We start from the raw sequence: 24,765 nt of genomic DNA on the forward strand, positions 1-24,765 counted from the left end.
GCGAATTTGCAGATCTGCCTGCTTCTGCCTCCCAAGCTTTGGCATTAAAGAAGTGTCAGCTATGCATAGCAGTGTAATCTTTTTCTTATAAGTCAGCTTGAGAAACTGTTTACATATAGCTTGTTACTTTTTTTTTTAAATCAGGCTTTTTTTTTAAAGATTTGTTTATTTATTTATTATGTATACAGTATTCTGCCTACATATATCCTACAGGCCAGTAGAGGGCATCAGATCTCATTACAGATGGTTGTAAGCCACCATGTGGTTGCTGGGAATTGAACTCACACTCTGGTAGAGCAGTCAGTGCTCTTAACCTCTGAGTCATCTCTCCAGCCTTGTTACTTTTCTATGTTTCTTGGAATTATCTGTTCATACTTTCCCCCCACATTTTTTTTTGTTGCATTTGATGATTTTCCTTGAAATGGTCTGTACCTTTTGATAGTAATAATTTTTTTTTAAAGAAAGATTCTTTGACACAGTTCTAAGCATCAGTGTATTAAAGAATATCCTCTATCAAGGTTTGGTGCCTCTGACTCTTGATTAAAATTTAGTTAAGGTTTTTCCGTTCAAATTTTTATATTTTTTTGAAGATTTTATAATCATTTCCACCCCTCTTTCCCCTCCTCCAACTTCTCTCATTCCTGTCCTTAGTTCTATGAACCTTTCCTTTAATTATCATCATTCATGTTTGTATGTGCATTTAGGACTGACTATTTGGCATTGGACAACTTCCCAGGGAGCTTGTCCCTAGAGAAAACCTATTTTCCCCTCTCTTGGTAGTATTGATTTCCTATAGCCCTTCATCTGGAATGACCTTGTAAAATTTCCCCTATCCACAGTGATGTGTCTCCTATATTTCATTATGCAGAGCTTGTTTAGGCAACCATATTAGTGAGTTTTCATAGGTAAAGCTTCCTATTATTTCTCATAGATACGATTTTGCTCTATGTGTCCTGATCTGCTGGCTCTTAAAATCTTTCTGCTTTCTCCTCCTAGATTTTTCCTGAGCCTTAGGTTTAGGTTTTATGTTGTATATTCACCAATTCGGGATAGTCATCCTAAGGTTACTTATTCTCTGCATTGCGATCCATAGTAGCCTCTACTGTAAACTCACACCTTAAACAATCCCTCATATACAAATCCAAAATAAAGAAAAAAGTTACTGTAAGAGACAACAAATATGTCAACAGAGATTTAACCAGACTATGAATAACTTTGCATGTTATAGATGCTAGTTAAAAAAAGTGATACATCGGTTTTAGACACTGATATTTTTTATTAGGTAGAATTGGTTTTGGGGAATCATAAGTTGAATGTGTACTTAGAAATTCTGTCCCTAGCTATGCTTGTGTATATTAGATGGTGTAGTAATATGGGGCGGCAGGGCTGTGTCCCCCACACCCGGCCGCCCACATGGCTAGCTTATGCTCCGAAATAACAACACACAAACTGTATTCTTTTAATCACTGCTTGGCCCATTCTCTTCTAGGCTAATTCTCACATATTAATTTAGCCCATTCCTAATCATCTGTGTGTAGCACCCCAAGGTGCGCTTACCGGGGAGATTCTAGCCTAGTCCATCCTGGGTCCGAGCTTCATCCCGGGAGCAGGGCATGGCGTCTCTCTCAGGCGTCTGCTCCCGCGAGGAAAGCGGTCGAGTCTCCGAGCTCACTTCCTCTTCCTCCCAGCATTTTGTTCTGTTTACTCCTCCCACCTATCCTCTAACCAATAAAATGGGCCAGGGCAGTGCCTTTATTAGCCAATGACCTTCCTCCATCAAGATGGTATGTGCAAGAATGTTCATAGCACTTCCTTTCTCCTGACAGAGTTGGGAACAGCTGTGACATCGATCCATAGGAGTAGAATATGAGGCTGAAAATAAGGCATTACAGCTACACACGTTAATGTGAAAGGGTCTTCAAATCGTAACATTGCATTTAAAATACTGCAGTTTGCCCCAGTTGGCATTTTTCATTGATGAAGAAAATCTCTTAAGGCCCCACCTGTAACGGCGTAAATGAATGCAGACAGAGTGTAAAAATATATATATATATAGCTTTAATGTAGAAATAGACTTACAGAACCACCGTTCCCGCGGAGACCAGGAAAGCAGAAGCGAGCGCTCGGAGCTTGCTCGCCAAATTTATAGGCAGACATTAGCCCGAGGCGAACACGCCCCTTAAGGGGCGGGACTTATCCCTACATCTCCCCTTTTTGTCTAAATAAGACAGAACTAAACCAAATACAACTACATACAATAACAACAAATAATAAATACAACAAACAATATTGAGAACAAAAGCTTTGCTAAACATTCTATCTCAAGAAGTCCAAATAATGTAAAGAGTAACTACAATTATATAATCTTCAACTCAGTCAAAGATCTGAGAAGGGAATAAACACTACTCAACAAATGAGATATATCCAAAATGTGCAACAATTGACAGAGACAACTGACTACCTGGGCAATCACCCAAAGTCTCGTTTGCAATGTTGAGTCAACCAATTTTGGCTAAGGCCTAACATAACTGACATACCATTATTAAAGGCAAGGAACTTTTCAAAACTATCTTACCCTGTCTTGGCAGGATATGACAGTCCTGTTTTATCCATTGATGCACGCTCTGTATCTGTGTCAGTGGTTGAGGTATGGGCATTTCTTTGCCCAAAGGCCAGTTCTGCCAAATAGAAAGGCTCTAGGTGTAGTGTTTTTGGTGCTCAACATTCTCTCGGGAATAGAGCGGTGTTGCCAGGAGCAATTGTGTCTCACTATCACGAAACTCTGAGTTAGATTAAAGGCCATTTTCTACAGCTCTTTGAAGAGGTTGAAGATTATCTATCTATACTGAGTATAATCTCTATATATCTAAAGAACCTGATTAGTCTAATTATAAATGACAAACTTAGATGACAATTAGTCTATATAATTCTCAATATCTATCTAACTTAAAGACTAAGACAATAAACAACTGTGTAACAAATGAGGATAATGACCTCCAAATATAAACACTGTACAAATATACATTGCAATATGGCAAATATACATCAATACACAAACATTATATAAGTATCTTAATCAGAGGTAGAAATGTACATTGCAATATGGTAAATATATACAATATATATATCAATACAATATATGTCAATACATAAAAATGTTTTAAACAGACATAGAAACATGCATGCATACAATAGTCCATATAATTTAACTTTGTTTCAATATACAAGAATTGATACCAATATATTTGTCTAAAAGCAGTAACTCACAATTATAAATCTATTATCCCATCATTCCCTCTTTTTTTTTTTTTTCAAAATGATCCTTGAGCTTATAAAATTCCTCCCCCAACCTCCCAACCCCTAAATGATGTCCCTAAACCCAGGGGTAAACTTTACTGGGAGAGGGGACGTCGTCCTCTAGAATTACTTCCAGCTGTCATGGGGGCGACGTTCTTTCTGGGGGATCCTGTGAAAGTAAAATGATGGTTAAATTTCAAGATCAATGTCTTTTAAAATTGCAAATAGTCTCTGAGTATTTTGTGGAGGTCTGGCCAGAATGTTGTACAAGATGTGCACCATTTCAGCTAACCAAGTTGGGATCGTCTTGTGCAGCTGGTATCCAAAACAGGTCTTGTAGTAGCGCTATCAGTATCATGACGTCATATCAACCAGGTAGAGTTGTTGTTGTGGGGCCCCATCTTCTTCCTGGAAACTTCAAATGTCACTTCAGGAAAAACTCATTGTTCATTGTGAAAAACTTAAACATTAATCATATAGACATATATAGACATACATATATATTCAATGAAAGGCATGATAGATATATTCAATGAAAAGTATGATAGATATGAAGAAAAGCAAAGATGTTTTCTAAACTCATATTTCTTTCTGTCCCATATCATGGCTCTTGACATGAGACAGAAACTCCAGAAATTCTGGGTTTTTCTCTTACTAACAGGCTTGGAATTGGAGAGGGACTGAGCCAGAGTCCAACTTCAAAACCAGCTTTATAAATTTAGAAATATGGTTTAATATTACTTACACAACCCATTCAGTTGTCTTGATATTTCCTATTGGGCAGGTATTTTTCCATCTGTCAGTATCCAAACATCCAGGGTCCCTTGAATTTCTCAAAGATGAGTGTTTTCCTGTGGAGATAAGAACAGAACCCTGCCCCCATTCTATATGTTTTTCTTACCACCTGTATGAATATCATCGTTGTGGATGAGTTGTCATTTCTCCTGAATATGTAGTGAGATTGAGATTGGTACTTTATATATCAGTGCACAGGTGTTTGTGACAGATAACTGTGTATATGGGGCTAGAGTTTGTGGTGGATTAGGTTTGGGAGTTGGTCCCAAGGTTTCTGGCATACTCCTTAGAACGATTCAGCTGGGAGCTCAGATCTCATTTCAGTTCCTCAAAGAGCTGTCTTTGAGGTCTTGCTGGTCTTCCAGAATCTTTTCAGTTATATAGACGTTTTATAACTCAGAATGAATTCAAGTGAGAAATTGATACAAAAGGGAAAAACTTGGGTGGAAACTTTCTACAAGGATGTCAGTCACTTTAGAAGTGAATGCTTTATAGGAAGCTCATTGCAGAATTGAATGCCTATTCTCAAGAGATTATTAGTATATATTAATTGTGCACAACAATGTTCTTTATGACATCCTCATACATGCACATTCTATATTTTGTTCTTTATTCCTACCACTGCCTTCTCTTGTTCCCTCCTGTTCCCTTGGTCTCTTTTTTCCCTCCCTTTTGTTTGTCCCCTTATGGGGAGTTTTGATGAGCTCTGACATGCTTTGTTTGTTTGTTTGTTTGTTTTTACGTAGAGGGTTTCTCTGTAGCTTTGGCTGTCCTGGAACTCACTCTGTAGACCAGGCTGGCCTTGGACCCAGAGAACCATCTGCACCTGCCTCCTGAGTGCTTGCTTGGATTAAAGGTGTGTGTCACTACTACTTGGCTCTGATGTGTCTTTGGGTGACCTGTTTCGTTGTTATTTTTAACGAGAGGCATAAGAAATACCAGAAGCTTTTGTGGAAAGTCTGAAGGTTGAAAAATGAGTGATTTTTGATAGATATTACTTGGTAAAATAGTTGAATGCCATAAAAGTTTGAGAACCTCTCCCCTTTGGGTTGAATGGCTATCTGAGAAAAATCATATTTATTAGGCTGAGCAAATGGAAAGTAGCTGCTGCTCATGAAAACTTAGAACCTACATAAAAGCCAGCATAAATAACATCTGCCTATAACCACTGCACTGGGGTGAACATGGCACAGGGTGAGGCAGATCCCTGAATGTCACTCTCAGGACAGCCTACTCAAATCAGCAATCTTCAGGTTCACTGACTGTCAAAATTAGAGAAATAAGACACCCAGTTGTACATCTCTGGCCTGTAGACAAATGCACAGACAAGGGCGTGTGTACCTGTACCCGCAGACATAACAACAAGTACACATAATAAAAATGAAATAAAAGTTTAAACTCAAGTAAATAATGAAATTTATTCACTCAAGCAGTTTCATGTGAAAGTCATGTCTGATCCACTTCGCAATTGCCACATTTGAAATTCCGGTTCACTTGGAATAGAAGTAATTGCTATACTTTTCAAGGAGCCCAGAAATTCCCTTCATATGACTGATATATATCTTAGGATAAAACTGTCAGTATGTTCTGAGCAGTTAATCTTATTTTTCTTGCCCTCTCATCCAAATAAGAAAATGAAAATAACAAAACATTTTTTAACGCATTAAATTGCTAACAGAGCTGACTGGCAGCAGACTAACAGTGTAGATTATGTCAGTCAATAAACACAGGCAGCCAGCAGAGGAGGACAATGCCACTCTGCTTTCAGAACAGAAGTTGCTTTACTGTCTGCGGTTGAGTTGCTATTTGCACAACAACTGTAGCCTCCCAAAGCCTGGGGTACCATTTCTTTTGGATACTACACGTTTTTACATAGCAGAGACTGACTGTATCAATAGCATTTGTGTTGTCTATCCTCCCAGACATTTGATAACCAAACCAAAAAGTCATTTAAAATAAGGACTGAACTTTGGTAAGTGGAAATAATTTGGTATTACTATTTTTAAATAAGTAACAGCACAGCATTGACAAAAAAAATCTAGAGCGGACAACTCAAAACTGTACAACAGTCTCGTGTTACTTTTTAAAAAGTACTTGTTTTTGTTGGTGATAGGTGTTATTTCAAATATGTCAGAGTTTGAGGACCATGAACTTGATTATAAAATGTTGATTCTGTCAAACAAATTGAAAGCTGATGAACTAGTCACAGTAAGTATTGTATTATGATTTTCTGTTCAAAGATGTTTATGAAATAATAGGTTTATCAAAAACCATGTAAGGAATTTGTTTCCTCCCATGTAGGAAAAGTTAAACCAAAGCAACAACAAACCCAACTCTGTTTCTATTTTAGTAGTTAGTTTTTCTGCTAGGGATACTTTTTAGGGTAACCAAAAAGCTTTTGTCCCCTGTTCTTTTAGTTTGTGAGCAAGTGGTAATTTCACTGATATTAGCTACAGCAAACATAAATCACATAATTATAATATTGAATGAAGGAAAGGAGAATTGAGTCATGTAACACTTAGAGATGAATTATGCAGTGTGGTCATTATTGTAATAGTTATATGTTGATTCATTCCCTCATGGACCCTCTTCAAACTCAGAGTTAGAATTATTTTTATATTTATGTTGTTCCCTCATTATAAATCAAAAATTTAAAGACATTAGATATTTGAAAACAGCTACAATTGTTTGACTCTCTGAAAACCACACATTTATGTGAGCTAGAGTTTATATAAACATTTTTCTTAACCTTTGTAAATGCTATAAAGCCCTGACTAATTGTTAGCACTAGTAGTGGGCAGCTCATACCAAGTGCTGCAGAGGCTTAAACATGCTGTTGATTTTCTGGCATTTTATTTGGATGGAGGGGGGAGGGCCTTGGACTTCCCACAGGGCAGGGTATCCTGCCCTGTCTTAGGGCTGGAGGGTGAGGGTGAGTGGGGGAGCAGGAGGGAGTGGGAGGAGGGGAGGAAGTGGAAATTTTGATTGGTATTATTTATAAAGTAATAAAAAATAATATGCTGAAAAAATCAAGTTATTCACATATTGTAGTAATACTACACAATTATTATAAAGCACTCCATATTTCTCAAAGCTTTTTATGTTTACACTTTCTACTCATCTTTTTAATCCTCAAATGGAGGAAAACTCAGAGCGAAAGGTCATGTGCCAGCATAGTATCCCCTATCTAGTTTAGTAAAGGAAGATTGTTGAGGGAGCTGCGGCCCTCTTCCCACAGCCCGGCTCCCGGCCACCTGGCTAGCTTATGCCCCGAAATAACAACACACAAATTGTATTCATTTAAACACTGCCTGGCCCATTAGCTCTAGCTTCTTACTGGCTAATTCTTACATCTTGATTACCCATTTCTATTAATGTGTGTAGCACCCCAAGGTGCGCTTACCAGGAAGATTCTAGCCTACGTCCATCCTGGGTCGGAGCTTCATCGCGTCTGCCCTGGCGATGAGCTGCATGGTGTCTGTCTGAGGCGTCTTACCTCACTTCCTCTTCCTCCCAGCATTCTGTTCTGTTCTAACCTATCAGGGCCAAGCAGTTTCTTTATTAATTAACCAATGATCTTCCTCCATCAGAAGATGTACCCACAACGGATATCTTTATTTCCAACAATATGCAAAGAGAGAGAGGGAGAGACAGAGTACGTGTATGTATGCACGTGCACACCCTCAGGCACATATGTAAACATTTTCCCATATCTTTAGTTCTTAAAGCCTCTTTTAACTGAGAAGAGATGGAGATGTGCAGATTCTCATTTGGCCAGGGTTGACTTAGTCACTCAGCATAGTAGCCTGACCTTGCTGGCTAGGTAACGAATGAGCGTGCTGCCTGCATTGAGCCAGTTAGCATTCTTCCTTTTGCTCTTTTAATAGATGTTGTAGAGCAAGCATACTTCTTTTTGCTTAGGTTGCATGAATTTGAATTGACTGAGGGGTTCTTCTCACTGTGAAGTCAGCCATGTGACACTAGGTAGATCCCTAGAATGGCTAGATATCTGAGGAAGGAAAAGGATCATTTGCTTTGCATCGCAATAAGATCTTGATTCCCATGTATTTGCTTTGTGTCAAGTAGCCTGCTGTACCTTTTATTCTAACCCCTTGAATTGAGTTTTTCCCTACATTTCTGACTATTCAAATAACCCATATAAATGTAGCAAAATGTAATAAAAGCAAATAGCTGTTGTTTGTTTTAACATATGAGTTCAGTCTTCGTCAGAAGACAGAAGAGAACTACATTTCAAGTGGTAGTCACTGGATAACTTTTAGGCCCCATTCTATTCTTCGTCAGCTTTTAAAGAATTTTGAATGACTATTAGTTTAAGAGTTGATAAAGCTATCCTATTATATATGACTTTATATTATTAGGCATAGTAAAAGGTTTCCCACTGCCTAAGGCTTCTAGGCATGTATGAAATGTCCAAAATAAGCCTTTAAATCAAGCTCTGAGAGCCACACACATGCAAAAAAATCCATAACCAAGGTGGAGAAAAAGTTCAGGACTTTATTTAGTTTTTTTTTTTTTTTTAAAGGAGATGCCAAAAAGTAAATCCTAGCCAGTGCTCTAAGGTTAACAAATTCAAGCTTTGCTAAATTAGGATACTGAGAGAATTCCAGAGATAAACAGGGCCTGGGGGACTGGTAAGAGGAGGGAAGGAATCAAAGCCTTAGATCAGAGAAGGAATTTCACAGCACTCAGCTTCGTGATGTCCAGAACTCTGACATCCATCCTCAGGCACTGCTTTGACATTGTATCATGATAAGAGTATGTATAAATGACCTGACTTAAATGGGAGACTGAAGTCGTAACCATCTGCTGTCAGTTCAAGTCACTCACGGGTCTCCTGCTAAGAAGCCGAACTCACTGCTCTCAGTGTCCACTTGGCTGAATCCATTTAGTTGTGTCTGCTCCCACAAAATTTAGCCCTATGGGAGGAACAGTGTGCCTTCAACCACCCTGTGTTGTATTAGGTCTAACGAAGGATGGCTGTCCAGGGAACATGGAGGTGTCTCCATACTCCCTAAGAAACTCTCACCTAGACCTCCACAGAAGGCTCTTTGGCAGTCTCCCTATTCCTTCTCCTAAACCTGTTCTCCTGAGAACAATCTGTTAGAGTCTTCTCTAAATAGTGCCAGCCCTTTGCCCTTCCCCTGTGAAGAGATGCAAATGTAGGCAAGTTCTCCGTGCTCTGTGAGATACCATTACTGCTTGACCCTCAGCCCCATTCCAGGTGTTGTTTGTTATGTTGCCTTTTCCAGCTTCGTTTTGTTTTTCTAAATTTCCAGGTCTATGACTCTTCCGGACCTTGGCATGTCCTTTTTAGCTTGTCATGTCCTCCTTTCTAATCTTTATCTTGTTCTTTCTTTACCTTTTTATTAAAATTTCCAACACTGTCCTTTCAGAAATTACCATCAGCAGTGGATTCTTCAGCTTCAGTCTCCATTTTAGCCCCTGATTTGATTTTCCATGGAGCTGTTTTAAGTAGTTCCATGTTCTTTATCTTTGCTTCCTTGGATGTCTCCAGCATAAGCATATAACCAGGCACCCAGGATTGTGTGTGTGTGTGTGTGTGTGTGTGTGTGTGTGTGTGATTTGTTGTTGATGATCTATCTATACAAAGCAGGGTAGGGTAAGTCATGCTCAGGTAGGGTAAATAACTAATAATACTCAATAATGCCTTAAGAATAAATGAAGTAATAGTGCTATCCATACACTCTTTGTGGTGATCCCTTCCCTTTTATCACATAGGATTAAGACAAAAAGAACAGTTAACATATGTAATACTTCCAGTGGGAAGGGAACACTCATAGTGCAGAACTCCTCATTGTGGGATCTGTGTCCAGCAGCACTTGATGTCTTTTTGAAACAATGAAAGATGTGGCTCAAATTCCATTAGACAAGGATGCCCCTTTTGCTTACAGTGTTCTCAGCTTGCCAAGCAAAAGTTCTTGGCAAGTGATATCATCCTCTTGGCCCTCTGAACTGTCAGTCTTTCAAAGCTTCTCTTATAACACAGATTTATGTTTGTTTATTACTTACCTGATTTCAGCAAAGTATGCTGCCCTACCAGACCCTAACTATTCCTCTTTGACCTTTTCAGTTTGGTCAGTTTGTGTGTGTGTGTGTGTGTGTGTGTCTTCCTTCATAGTGCTGGGTGCATTCAGCATCATTGTTCCCTTGCTCTCTACACCTGACTCTTCCTCCTCCTCTTTTTTTTTGTTTTGTTTTGTTTTTTTTTTGGTTTTTCTAGACAGGGTTTCTCTGTGGCTTTGGAGCCTGTCCTGGAACTAGCTCTCTAGACAGGCTGGTCTCGAACTCACAGAGATCCGCCTGCCTCTGCCCTCCGAGTGCTGGGATTAAAGGCATGCGCCACCATCGCCTGGCCCTTCTTCTTTTCTTGTGAACTAGTTCTGAACTTGTTGATATGACAGCATTCTCGTCTGTGCCCTGAACAAGTTGCCTCTTAGTGCTGTTTATACCAGAGATGTGGTGCTTCCATTGCCTGTGGTTATCTACCTTTCAGTAATTCTTTGGAAGCCTGTAGCAGATACTGAGAACCTATAACATTCTTACCACTGGGTACTCTTCCATGTGAGCAGTAGTAATGATTCTTCAGTGTTATGGGCTTATGTGTAATAAACAGGTTACAAAGTGAAAGTGAGAAGAGTTTGTACTCTGGGCAAAACATGCAGCAGCAGCATTGGAAGGTATGTGGTGGTCTTGATAACCTAATTCCATTTAATATCTTTGTGCAGAGATTGGTAGAGACTTTTCCAATGTTTATCTGCATTATTTGAACATTTGAACTTTATTTGCCAAGCCCATGATAAAACAAAACGTATCAGCTGGGTCCTGTAGCAAAAGACACTGCTCATAAACACAGTTCTGAGAGACATCCTGAACTATATTATAGAAAGGGGTGTAAGGTGTAACACACACATGGGATCTTGGCTGTAATAAGAAAAGCCTCTGTTCCTTCAGAATTGTTTTAAAATACTTTATATGTTTTAAATACTGAATCAGGAAAGTTTTTCATGTACTTTTGACTAGTTAAATTAAACCTTTTCCATCCAATTCAGAGTGTTTTAACCTCAATCATAGACAGTGTGATATCCAACCTCTCTTGGAAACATGAAGACTTTTATTTTGTTCTGAGTTTTGTTCTGTTTTGTGAAACCAAACTGAACATCACGTAGCATGATTTTTGTTTGTTTGCATTAGAAATATGGATAGTGGTAAATGAGATAGGATAGATTGAAAGGCTAAGAACTGAGAAAAAACTGTAGGAAGTTTATAAATCAGAATACATTCAACAGTTGCAATTATTTGATTAAAACTTAAGAGTAGAAGTATTAAATATATACCAAAGGAAATTTTATCAATATATTTGACTCATAGGCAAAAATCACAATTTATTTAAAATGTGTCCGCATAAAATTTTCAATAAGAATAAAAGGCAAAACTGTTAAGGAATGCTATTTTGAAAAACATTTGAAAGCAGAAAAATATTATTTCATATAATAAATATTGAGAAGAAACTGGTCCAATCAAGAATAATATGCTGCAAAACTGTAAGTAGATTCAAACACTATTTATATGAGAGTAGCTTTTATCATTTAAAAATGTATGGGTTTAATAATATGAGAATTAATATATGATAAAAATATATTGTAAGTCAGTAGAAAAAGGACATTTTAAAGTCAGTAGAGAAGGAATGAATTTTTCACCAAAGTGTTATTATGCATTTGACTGACTATTTAGGGGGAATAAATCTACCACAAGTTTTCCACAACAATCTTTACCCTAAAATTAATTCCAGAAGTTTGAAGTCTTAAAATTAAAGTCTGTAATTGTAAAAGTGCTAGTAGAAAACATGGGCATGAACAAAATATTTTCATAATTTCCCACTAGCGAAGGCTTTTCCTGTAAAACTTGCATCACAGAAACCTTAAAGGAAAAAGGCTGACATATCAGCTGCCCAAGCATCAGAAACAAGTAAGCCAAAAATGAAGAATCAGAAGTAAAATCAGAGTCATTAATAAATTGGGGGAGATATTTGCATCACACTCGGTCAAAGACCTACTGGCTTTTTATAGAGTGTAGAAAATTAGGAGAAAAAAAAACTAGGAGTCGGCTAAAAGCAAATTTTTACTTGAGATTATGTTTTATTGCCCTGATAGAAATATTGCAAGAAGGTTGAGCTCTCAGCTGAAGTAAGTCCTCCTTCCTTAAGCAGTGTTGACCGAGTCTTTTGTCACTGCTAGAAGACAAATGGTCAATGCAGAGATGAGGAGGGAGGGTCATTTCCCATATTTCCCTCTTCGTTGGCTCCCTTCCCCTCTTCACCTTCTCCCTCGACATAAAGCAAGGACAAGTTACAAATAGGTTTCTCTTGTGCCTGATGGCTTGCAGTAAGGCGATTATCCAGTCTCTGTAGGTTTAGACTCTTCTCTAGAATGAATCCTGTCCTAGATCAGGGATTGGCAAGTGTGCTGGCTATATCAATTTGATACGGCCAGAGTCATCTGAGAGAAGGGAACCTCAATTAAGAACATGTATGTAGAAGATTATGCTGTCAACAGAGTAGCCTGAAGTGTATTTTTTTTAAATTAATGATTCATGGGGGAAGGTCCAGTCTGTGGGTGGGGCCATCCCTGGGCCAATGTTCATGGGTTCTGTAAGAAAGCAGGGTGAGCAAGCCATGAAGAGCAAGCCACTAAGCAGCACCCCTTCATGGCCTCTACATCAGCTCATACCTACAGGTTCCTGCTCTGTTTGAGTTCCTGTCTTGACTTCTCTTGATGATGAACAATAATGTAAAAGCATAGCCAGATAATAATTTTCCTCCCCATGTAGGTTTGGTTATGTGTTTCATCACCACAGCTGTAATCCTGACTAGGACAGCAAGCTTTCTGCTAAAGGCTGAGAATAAAGGTCACTGGCTTCACAAACCTCATTGTGGTCCCTGCTACCTACTTGTCTGCCCCCCCCCCCACTTCTTTTTTTCTCCTCTCCTATCTTTCTTAACTTTTAAAAACCAGCCATTAAAATTTTTTGTTTGTTTTTAATTCTTAGCAGGTCATAGTTTGCTGACCAGTGTTCTGGAGGATTCTTTCAGATATTAAACCAGCTACTTCCATTTCCCCTCTTCTCTGTTCATTTGCCTTCAGAGGAGATATAGGCCTCCTATATTTGATCCTTTTCAGTTTTGCAGCTAAATTAGATAGTTTTTTGAAGGTTCCTTCCACTATAAGTTCCCTACTACCTGAAAACTTGAGATTTAGCTTTCATAGGTATCTTAGGTAGTCTATCTACTGCTGTGATAAAGCACCATGACTCAAGCTACTTGGGGAGAAAAGGTCTTTTATCAGCAATAGTCCCACATCACAGCTCATCATTGAAGGAACCTGAAGGCAAGAGCTGATGCAGAGGTCACGGAGGGTGCTTTTTGACTTGCCCCTCATGGCTTGTTTAGCCTGCTTTCTTATAGTACACAGGACCTCCACCCACAGTGATCTGGGCTACCTCCTACAGCAATCATCGATCAAGAAAATGCCCCACAGACCTGCCTCCAAGCCGATCCTGTAGATGTACTTTTTTTTAAATTAAGATTCCTTCTTCCTAGATGGACCTAGTTTGTGTTAATTTGACATATAAAAACTAGCCGGTATACTAGGTCTGCAAGTGAAATAGCTGCTTCTCCATCTCTTCCCCAAAATCTGCTTTCTTTCCCCCTCGTTTTTATACCCTCCTTCCTTTTCCATCCAACATTCCCAGGGATTTGAGGAGGGAGTGGAGATAAATGCATGTATTTAATCTACTAAATTTAACCAGAAGTTTCCCCCAAATCCAATTTGGTTGGTTTTATTTTTACTACTTTCTTTGATAGTTGTTGGGTTAATTTTGCATTTGTTCTCCACGTGCTCACTTGTTATGCCAGATGTACAAGAAGATGTCCTTGGGGGAAAATGAGGGGCTTTAAAAATGTAATGTTCTTGAAATGTTCACAGTGGTTCGGTGTGTGAGATCTCAAGGAGGCTGGGTTGTTTCTAACCACCAGATTCACATCATAGAAATCTGGCTTCACCCTTATTTGTGTAAACCATCAGGAGCATTTTTAAATGTTTGTAATAAACTTTGTGGCTTATTGTTTAAAATTGAATTTAAGGTAGTAAATCAAAGCGTTTGGTGGGGTGCCTCTGGCAGCAGGGAGAGCCTTGTGTAGGATTCCCGAGAGTTGGTCAAAGGGTGATGCTGAGCTTGTGTGTGTGTGTGTGTGTGTGTGTGTGGTTGTTTTGGTCCTTTAATCTTGTGATATTTTCCACTTGTATTCCAAATACAAAACTGAACTCTCCCCAGTTCAGGTCAACTTGGCAGTATATGGCACTGCCTTTGCCAAATGGCTCCTGTTCAGGCATTAAACTGCCTTTACCATCAAGTGTATATGAGGTATGAACAATGATTGTCAGAAACTGGGCATCCTTCAAGTTCTTATTCGTGCCCCATTTTGTTCTAGTAATCAAATGGAAATTGAAAATGAAAAAATGAAAGTGACTGAAAGGTGACTGTCGGTCTTTTCTGCCCAGGTTCACCTTTCCTTGCCAGTGAGGATGGCGTGCTCGGTGGAGTGATCGTTCTCCGGTCATGCAGATGTTCTTCAGAGTCTGACTCCTCCCCAAATAAGCAGTCGCTTCTAGGTAAGGGGAATGCCCCTCTAGTGTGAAGTTACTCTTTTTCATTTTTTTAAGACATGGAAAGGCTTATGTCCTTAAGTCAGCAATTTATATTTCTGATGTCTGTCATCCCTTTGCTTGCACTGTTGACTTTTTATAAATAAATTTACAAAACACTTTTTTTAAATACTGTGCTTAAAGTGTATTTTTAAATGAGATTCATTAAAATCCTATAGCTTGTCTCACTCTCATATCTTATTCCATGGAACATTAGAGATGATCCATGACAGTCTAAATAATAACATGGAAACAGGATTCTTCCTGTTCCCCTTCCTCTAAAGGAAAGAAACTGTGTGCAGAGCTGCTGGCATGAACTTTAGTCCTGGTCCCTGGCTTATTAGCTTTGCTCCTGTCACGCAGCACTTGACTGTCCTCTGCCACTTCCTCATCTGGAAAATAGGGTGTTTGCCACACTTTCCTCATAAAACTGTTTTCAGGAAGGGTTGGCCAGTGAGTGTTTTTGTAGATTGCAGATGTGCATCCAGATGTGTAACCTTGGGTCTAGTCATCCCTGAAGGGGTGAAGCCACCCTCCCTCCCTAGGACAATTCTCATCAATATTGTGAATTGTGGTCTTCTTTTTTTCCCCTCGGGGTTTTGTTTGTTTGTCTGTTTTTTAAGACAGGGTTTCTCTGTGTAGCTCTGGCTGTCTTAGAACTCAACTCTTTCTGTACAACCAGGCTGACCATGAACTCAGAGATCCACCTACCTCTGCCTTCTGAGTGCTGGGATTAAAGACATGTGCTTTGTGACCTGTGGCTTTAACTACTTTTCCCCCTTTACACCCCACCCCCAGCCTTCCCCAGTTCAGGTTTCCCTTTTCTATCATCTCATAGACAGTTCACACCTCTTGTTTACTAGCAGAGCTTTCTCTGTGACACACCTGCAGCTGGGTTGATAACCCAGCCATGGACCTAAGCCAAGGGCAATTGGGAAAGAAGACATTGGCCCAAAGCGAAAAAGATGAAAATGTGACCAGAAGAACCACACCAACCCCAGGATCAGACTAGCCTAAATAAGAGTAAATTTTTGTGAATAAGTTGTACATATTTAAATTGGAGGGTGTGTATCTTTCTAAAATGTGTTGAAATAAGACCAGAATATGTATCTGTTAACTTTATTTCCATGTTGTCTACTTTTTTATCATTAGTTTTTTGTTGCTCATGCTAGCTTCAAATTACCTACCCTTGTATCTCAGCCTCTCCATTGCTGGAGTTACACGTGTATTCTGCCATTTCTGGCTTTTACTTTTGATTGACATATAATTATACACATGAATAGTGTACAATGTGTGTCTCATTTTATCTGTGTATTGTATACAGATCAAATCTGACCAATTAGCACACCTGTCACTTAAGCTTATTATTTCTTTGTTTTAGAATATCTAAAATACTCCCTTACAGCTACTTTGAAATATACAGTAGATCATGGGTAGCTGTATTCATTCTGGTGGGCAATAGAACTTATTCTTATTCCTGCCATGCCTACAGTACATGTCCCTAAATGCCAACCATGCTTCTTTCCCTGGACATTGGAAGCATTTGAGCCACTCTCAGTTTCTATGAAATCAGCTTTTTCAGATTCTGTATATGTTATGCTCACTACTTTTACCCTTTTATTGAGGAAACACACACACACACACACACACTTCTGGGTTACTTTCAGATCTGCAAGATGGATGCCAGTTACCTACCCTAATTGGAAGAGTTCCCACTCCCTCTCTAACAGCTTAAACAGTGTGCTCAAGTATCATTTTCAACTCATTCTTTGTTACCTAGACTCATTGCCAACGTCCCAAGTCCTTGTCTTTTGAATAGCATTTCGAATACTGAGGCTATCCCCACCTCCTCACCCCGGCCCCAGTAACTTGCCCTCACTATTGCATTTTTCTTGGAAATGCACTATCATAGTAACTGACTTTTAAGGCCTTGTTCAAATGTGGAAATCTGGAAGAGTTTCCTCCTGCGTGTTTGCTCCTTCCTTGTGCTCTGCTAGTACTATGTAGTTTACGTCTTTGCAACACTTTTCAGGGAACTCTGGTCAGATCCAAAAGTGCTTTCCTCTCCTTCTAGACTGGATACTTTTCCCTCCAGTTACGTAAATAACTGGAGAAATCCCAGGTCACCGAGAATCAGAGAGGGGTAGGGATTTGGTAGCCTTTCTATGGATTAGCGTATCTTCCTTCTGTGAAGCATCTCACACACTGGAAGCAAGTAGAGGCCAGGTACTGTGTCACTGAAATTTTTGCTCATCTCCATAATAGGCTGTTGAGGGATGAAGTAGTAAGGGCAGTGGCGGGGCTGCATCCCCAACACCCCAGCCGCCTGCCCGGCTAGCTTATGCCCTGAAATAATTACACAGACACTGTATTCTTTTAATCACTGCTTGGCCCATTCTCTTCTAGGCTAATTCTCACATATTAATTTAGCCCATTTCTAATCATCTGTATGTAGCACCCCAAGGTGCGCTTACCGGGGAGATTCTAGCCTATGTCCATCCTGGGTCGGAGCTTCATTCCGGGAGCGGGGCATGGCGTCTCTCTCAGGCGTCTGCTCCTGAGAGCAGAGCTGTCGTAACTCTGTGCTCACTTCCTCTTCCTCCCAGCATTTTGTTCTGTTTACTCCTCCCACCTATCCTCTAACCAATAAAATGGGCCAGGGCAGTGCCTTTATTAGCCAATGACCTTCCTCCTTCAGAGGGAGCTGCGGGTTGCATTCCTGCCGCCCTGCTCCCAGCCGCCTGGCTAGCTTATACCCGGAAATAACAACACACAAACTGTATTCATTTGAACACCACCTGGCCTATTTCTATTAATGTGTGTAGCACCGAGGTGCGCTCACTGGGCAGATTCTAGCCTACATCCATCCTGGATCGGAGCTTCATTGCGTCTGCCCCAGAGAGGAGAGGAAATGGCGTCTTACCTCACTTCCTCTTTCTCCCAGCATTCTGTTCTGTTTACTCCACCCACCTATGTTCTAACCTATCAGGGCCAAGCAGTTTCTTTATTAATTAACCAATGACCTTCCTCCATCAATAGGCTTCCAGTAATTCTTAGATACATGAATTTAAATGCCATATATAGTGTTTGTATTATCTTAGCAGCCCCAACCCCGTGACCATGGATATGATTATATATGTGCATATGTGAAGATTAGAAAAAAGCATCTGGTATTCTCGCCTTCTTCCTCCTCCTCCTCCTCCTCATCTGACAGGGCTTGCCTTGTTCATCATATTGCTTCATATTCCAGGCTAGCTGCCCCATGAGCAGCTCATGATTTCTCCAGTGTCATCTTCCCATCACCCATTGGGGAACTGACTGCATCTAGCTATTATATGAATTCTGGGGATGGAAACGCAGCAGCCAGTGTTTGCCCACTGAGCCATCTAGCCCCAGAACCAACTGTTGTGAATTCCCTACTCTTTCAGTAAAATGAAATGTCACATAAAATATCCTAATATGTTCTAAAAAAAACCAAACACCGTAGGTTGAAAATTTGGCTAATGAGTGTCCAGTAATATGATTTAGAGACAGTCTAAATGACTCACAGAAGACAGCTTCTGTATCCAGCCTTGTATAGGGACAGTGTGGCCACAAACTGCAACACTTGTCTGCCGTGTCCCACTCCCCAGATCAAGAGATGCTGACAAACCCCTGTGTACAAAATGTACATTTAACACACAGAAAATTTTTGTCCCTGGATGAGACAGCTGAAAAAAATTAATTTTTTATGCTTTTAGAGGGAGGTAAAAAGCCAATACAATATATTTTTACCCATTAAAATATAATTGCATATTTGTCAGGCCTTGTAGAAGTGTTTTCTGAGGCTGATGGACATATTATGATTAAAAATGTACAAACAGAAGCTAGCAAGATGACTTAGCAGTCAAAAGCACTGGCTGGTTTTCTATAGATCTTGGGTTTAATAGCCAGGACCCACATGGTTATTTGGTATTCTGGCCTCCCTGACGTGCACGTGGTGGTATATATACTTCTAGGCAAAATACACACACATGTTAAAATAATATTTTAAAATGTGCAATCAAAGACTCATTAGGCCCTCCAGTGAGAACAGTGAGCGTGCTGCTAATTTAAGCCTGTGATAGAGAGGTAATTAGAACATATGCAGATATTTTCCATAAGCAAGCAATCCTGCTATGGGGAACATTTCCTTCTTCGTATTCTATACCCCATGTCTTGATTGGAGCCTATGAAGTTAAAGATTTTCTCCCTTAATTGGTCAGTAGGTGTGAGTGGCCAGTGTGAAATCGGCTCCATGTATTTGAGGAAAATCTTAAGCAATCTTAAGCACTAAATAGATGTGTATATTTGGCAGTCAGCACACATGGTGGTTGTTACTTTGCCATTAAGTTAATCCCACTTTACGTAGAGAATAACTCTGATTCTTTCTACTGGAAATGTGTTTATGTTGCTGCTAATTAAATTTTGTGTATGATACGCTTGCATTTCTATAGCTACCCCTTTACCCACCCCTTGTGTTTTTCATCTTTTACTGTGCAACGTTTCATATATGTTTTAAAGGACATAATAAATTTGTGAGTTATAAAGGGTAATAATAAAAGGAACACCTGTGGGCCTGACGCCCAGCCCAAGACATTGCCCATTACCCGTATCTTTGAAATCCCCATGTGGGCCTCTCTGATCTTACAGCCTTCTTTTCCTGAGCTTTCATTTCATGGTTGCCTTTGAGTTTTCCTTAAACCCCTTTCATATTTCTATGTATCTGAAAGGTATGTTGTGGGTAGTGCTTGATTTTGAACTTTTATGAGAATTTCTTTGGTCTCTTTCATAGCTAACTGAAAGGATAACGAGTTCCTTTATCATTTTCAACTTAACTCTATCAAATCAAACTGTTCTGCAGTTGCCAATTAGAACTTCACTGTGATACCTCGCCCTGCTGCTCCACTTTCAGAACACAGAGCTCTTTGTGGAGTACTTTTTGTTGTATTCTTGTTTTCCCTATTTCCAGACATGCTGTAGGGTTTTTTGTTTTGTTTTTAATGTTACATTGGCTTGATGCTTCCTGAAAAGTTCAAAGGATAAAAAGTCATCTTACTGTAACTTAAAATTCCTCCAGACTTTTGGTTTTACTGGCATTAAATATTTGGTAAGCCTATGAATGTGTGTGTTCAAAGGAGCTTCTTCCTGGGGCCCCAACAGCACTGGCTGCTTCTTTTCACCACATGGCATCAGCTTCTGCGAGCACCTATGACAGGGCACTCTGGGAGGTACACATGGTCATGAAGCTAACTGGCAAAGAGAAAGCAAATTCCCTCCTTGGACAGGGGAGAGAAAGTGGCCATGTGGATATTTGTCTGATGTTGCCGAATGGCCTACAAAGTGGAATTAAAGCTTTTCTTTCCGTGAAAATCTCCATGATCTCCCACGGTGGGAAGCTCATTTCTTTTGTGCCTCAGAAGTGCTGGGGGGGAGGGGTGTTCCAGCTCCAATGATGTCTGGAAGGATGGGTTGACATTTTAATATTTATTTAAGGTCAGATAAAGTAGCAAAGTTGTTCAAGAAATAAGCAGATATAATATTTAAGCTTTTTTCAGCTGCGAGTAACATTAGCAAGTAGGGGCGGTGCTCTTTGATTTTTATTTCTGGAAATATTTTTTGATCTACTCTGTTTATAACAGAACATTCTTTCTTTAAATGCCACTAAGACATTCTTTTAAAACTAGGAATAGACCTTTTTTAGCTATAATTCTCTTTTCTTTTGTGAGAAATATAATTCTTGCTATTATCTAGCCAGAAGATTTTTTTATTGTTTGGTTTAGTTTTTCATCTAAAAATATGAAGATTTCTGAGCTGAATTCTGGCAGCTATGTACTTCTTGTGGTAGATCTTCTAAAACTCAGGAAGCAATTTTGGCTGATTTTATAGACAACTTTGGTCTGTTTAAAGGATAGTAGGTGTCACTGGAGCTTGAGATAAATCCTGGAAGAAAAAGGAATTGTGAATGAATAAAATGAAGTCTCAATTAACTTAGCTTTACTGAACGGTTTTCTGTTTAGATCACCCAGGTCTCAGCCAGCAGCCCCTACTTCAAGCGTTTCATGCAATAAGGGGCTAAAATAGAAAGAGAATTGAAATGTCTTTAGGGCTTGTATTTCTGTTTGACACAATTCCCTTGCTTTCTTGTGAAGTAGCATTTTTCTTTTTAGTCCTTACCAAAGCAGCATGAGCACTAGAAAGAGGGAATGGTTATCTCTTCAACTTATTGTATGTGTCAGTCTGTGGAACTCAGCCTCTATTGCTCCCAAGACAGTTTACCAGTGAAAGTTTGACAGGGAAGCATGCCAACTCAGCTACCTCATGGGCGTAATGAGACATGCCTTGTATATTTATACAGATTGTGTCAGGACAGGAAGCATTTTTGTATATTATTTTTTACAAACATGAGCCACCTATTGGGTTAGAAGTTCTTAACAGCCAGGAGCAGATAAGAGAAAGCTGTTGTATTTATAGTTTCTCACTCTTCCCATTTGAAAATGAATTTTTTCTTTATTTTTCAAGTAGTTACTTATATGGTGTGCAAGACATCTTCTACTTTGCTATCCCACCCAAGGAAGGCTAAGGAGCAGCAGCTGACTTGGCAACTGCCCAGCCAAGACTCTTGTGATTTTAGAGTTTTGTATTCCTCCAAGGAACTCTGGGATGGAAAGCAAAGTGGAGAGGTTTTAAAGGTTTCAGGAGCCAGTGCAGCTGGGGATTGTTAACGACAATGGGAAGAATGTGTGTGTGTGTGTGTGTGTGTGTGTGTGTGTGTGTGTGTTTGTCTGTCTGTCTGTGTGTGTGTGTCTGTGTCTGTGTCTGTTTCTCTGTGTGTATACTTATGTGAGCCTGTATGTGCCTGTGTCCATGTGTCTGTGTATATGTTTTCTGTATTTTTAGTGAGATGGCCAAGTACTTTTTTGTCTGTTTAGAAGGAAAATTCATTTGGATGGAAATACCTTGTTCACAACTTGGTAAAGACACATTGTTTTATAAAATGTAATTTAATTAGAATGGTACATGGATGATGGAGAAGGAGGTGTCCTGGGAGAAACCTCACTCATTGGGTAACTTGTAGCTCTAATAATAACTAGGGAAGGTTGTGACGTAAATGACACAGGAAAGCCAAGCTTTGTGGTGGGCCTTCAGATTGGTTCATATAGCAGAAATTACCAAGACTGAAGTAGAGCCTTCCTGAGCACACTACTAAAGAGTGGATATATAGTCAGAAACTGCTCTTTTTGTTTCCCAGCCTCCTAGACCTGAGTAGTCACTCAGAAACTTTATTAATTATAAAACTGTTCAACCAATGATTCAGGCATATTTCTAACTAACTTTTATATCTTGAATTAACCCATTTCTATTAATCTGTGCATTGCCATGAGTCTGTGGCTTACTGGAAACGTTCCAGTGGTGTCTGTCTCTTTTGGCAGCTACATGGTACCTCTTTGACTGCACCTACTCTATATATCACTTATAGCCTGGCTATATTCTGTCCTACTATAGGGCAAAATAGCTTTATTCATTAACAAATAAGAGCAACATCTTAAAGACTTCCCACATCATCTCCTCTTTTCTGTCTAATTAAAAGGAATGTTTTAACTTTAACATAGTAAAATTATATATAACAAAGCAGTTATCAAGCAAGAATTATAGTTACAATATTTAGTTCATTTACATTTGGCAAATTAAGGAAAGTACTCTATCATTTATCCTATCTTTGTGAGTCTAAAGTTTTATATCTAATTTTTCTTTTATCATAACTAAGGAAAACTATATCTGTTTAGCCTTCAATGCCATCAAAGACCCCAGAAGGATATATTACCTAAGTAAACAGGAAGGGCATTGTAAGCAGCTTTTAAAACTCTAAAGTTGACAGAGATATCTTTCTGCCTGCCTGGACAGTCACCCAAAGTTTATCTGTAATATTGGGGGCATCTGCCTTCAGCCTACATATCTGGCAGACTTTTCCATGTGGCAAGAAATTTGAAAGACTGTTTTGCCCATATTTGTAGTTTTTCAGTCACTTTCTTTTGTGTCCTTCAGAATGTCTGGCAGACTCTTTCATGAAGTAGTTACAGTCGTCTTGCATTCTTTAGGCAAGTTTAGCATTCATTTTCCTGTGGGTCCTGCATGTCCAGTTTATACAACATACCACCAAGCATTACAGGCAAGAGCAGTTTCTTGTCCAAATGGCTAGCCAATTCCATAAGGAGCCTCTTTGATGCCCATCATCCTCTAGAAGTAATTGGTGCTTTCAGGAGCAGATGTGTCTCATTATCATATAAGTCTAAGTTCTTATAACATTTAAATGCCATATTCTGTAAATCTTTGAAAGGGTTGAAGAATACCTGTCCATTTGAAATATATCTCTGTACATTTAGAAAACCTAACTAACATGACTACAAATTTGACTATTATAAATGACTACCTATTAATCTGTAATTTTTAATTATATATTTTTAATGAGATATATAAGCATAATACTTTAAAAAGGAGCAGAAATATATATACACAGTGTAACAAAATTGACCTTGACTTTGTATCAATAGACCAAGATCCATACCAATACAAAACATTCATTTCTATATCATATTCCCCTTTAAATGAAAACAAACATTTATAAACAGTCATTTTGAGAATTTGGCATTATTTTCTCCAATGCTTCCTGCTTTTTGTTGGGAAAAGTATTTTTAGAGTTTACAGGGAACTTTTGGAGGGTCTTGTTCTTTCAAACTGTATTAGCTTGGAAGGAATCCACAGACTCATTTCCTATGAAAACAAAAGTAGAACCTCTTTTCCAAAGCAACATATCCTTCAATTCAAATTTTGAAGTCAAGATACCTTTAAAATGTATATATGTTAGTTTAGCTTAGCAGCCCCCAGAATCAAATGTCTCTCTGCAGTCAAAAAATTTAATGAAATAATTTGCATAATTTAGACTCTCTGTATATTTCTGTCTTTACATGGCCTTTTTTACTCCTTTAATCTATGTCTGTCTGTTCTCTTTTATATTACTTTTACTGTCCCTTTAAAGGCTTTGTTTTTATTTTTTTAAACTATTTATTTCTATAACTGTCTATACTCTTTCTTTTTTTAATTTATTTATTATGTATACAACATTCTGCCTCCATGTATGTCCACACGCCAGAAGAGGGCACCAGATCTCATTACAGATGGCTATGAGCCATCATGTGGTTGCTGGGAATTGAACTCAGGACCTCTGGAAGAGCAACCAGTGCTCTTAACTACTGAGCCATCTCTCCAGCCCCCTCTATACTCTTTTTCTACTCTCTCCCAAGCCTACATACATTTTTTTTAAATTTTTTTTTGTATTCTATTTTTTTAATTTAAAACTTTTTTAATTTTACATACTAGCCCCAGTTCCCCTCCCCTCCCTTCTCCTGCCTCTCCACCTTCCTCCCATTCCACCCCCTCCATTCACTCACCAGAGGAGGTAAGGGCTCCCTTGTAGAGTAAACAAAGATTGGGCGTACCAAATTGAGATGGGACCAAGCCCCTCCCCTCCATCACCGCTGAACAAGGTATCCCCCCCCCCCCCCCGTAAGAAATGGGCTCCAAAAAGTCAGTTCATGCACCCAGGATAAATCCTGGTCCCACTGCCAGGTCCCTTCCCAACAGATCAAGCCACATAACTGTCACCCACATTCCCATGTATTTTTTTTTCCCTCGCCATATAATTATCAAAACACAAAGCATACAGAATAAGGAAAGAATATTAAGAGCTGCAAAGGAAAAAGGCCAAATTACTTATAAAGGTAAACCTATCAGACTTACACCTGACTTCTCCATGGAAACCATGAAAGCCAGAAGGTCCTGGATAGATGTACTGCAGAAACTGAGAGACCATGGGTGCAAGCCCAGATTACTATACCCAGCCAAGCTTTCATTC

General features: G+C 39.2%; 1 protein-coding gene across 6 annotated transcripts in view; it reads left to right on the forward strand.

The window, feature by feature from the left end:
* The window catches only part of Tasp1 (taspase 1), a 231,598-nt gene that overhangs the window by 175,879 nt on the left and 30,954 nt on the right, over nt 1-24,765 (forward strand). For 4 of the 6 annotated variants that reach the window (XR_005976046.1, XM_041670827.1, XM_041670828.1 and 1 more), the window contains one exon: nt 14,691-14,801. The exons of the other annotated variants lie outside the window; for them this stretch is intronic. Coding sequence is in view for 3 of the 4 variants with exons in the window: in XM_041670827.1 (XP_041526761.1) it covers nt 14,691-14,801 (111 nt within the window). In the remaining variant the exon portion in view is untranslated. The remainder of the gene's footprint in view (nt 1-14,690; nt 14,802-24,765) is intronic. 6 annotated transcript variants of the gene reach the window in all.

This window comes from Microtus oregoni, unplaced genomic scaffold (genome assembly GCF_018167655.1).
Source record: "Microtus oregoni isolate MIOR12 unplaced genomic scaffold, Mior012 000020F_ref0000438, whole genome shotgun sequence".
Lineage (NCBI taxonomy): Eukaryota > Metazoa > Chordata > Mammalia > Rodentia > Cricetidae > Microtus > Microtus oregoni.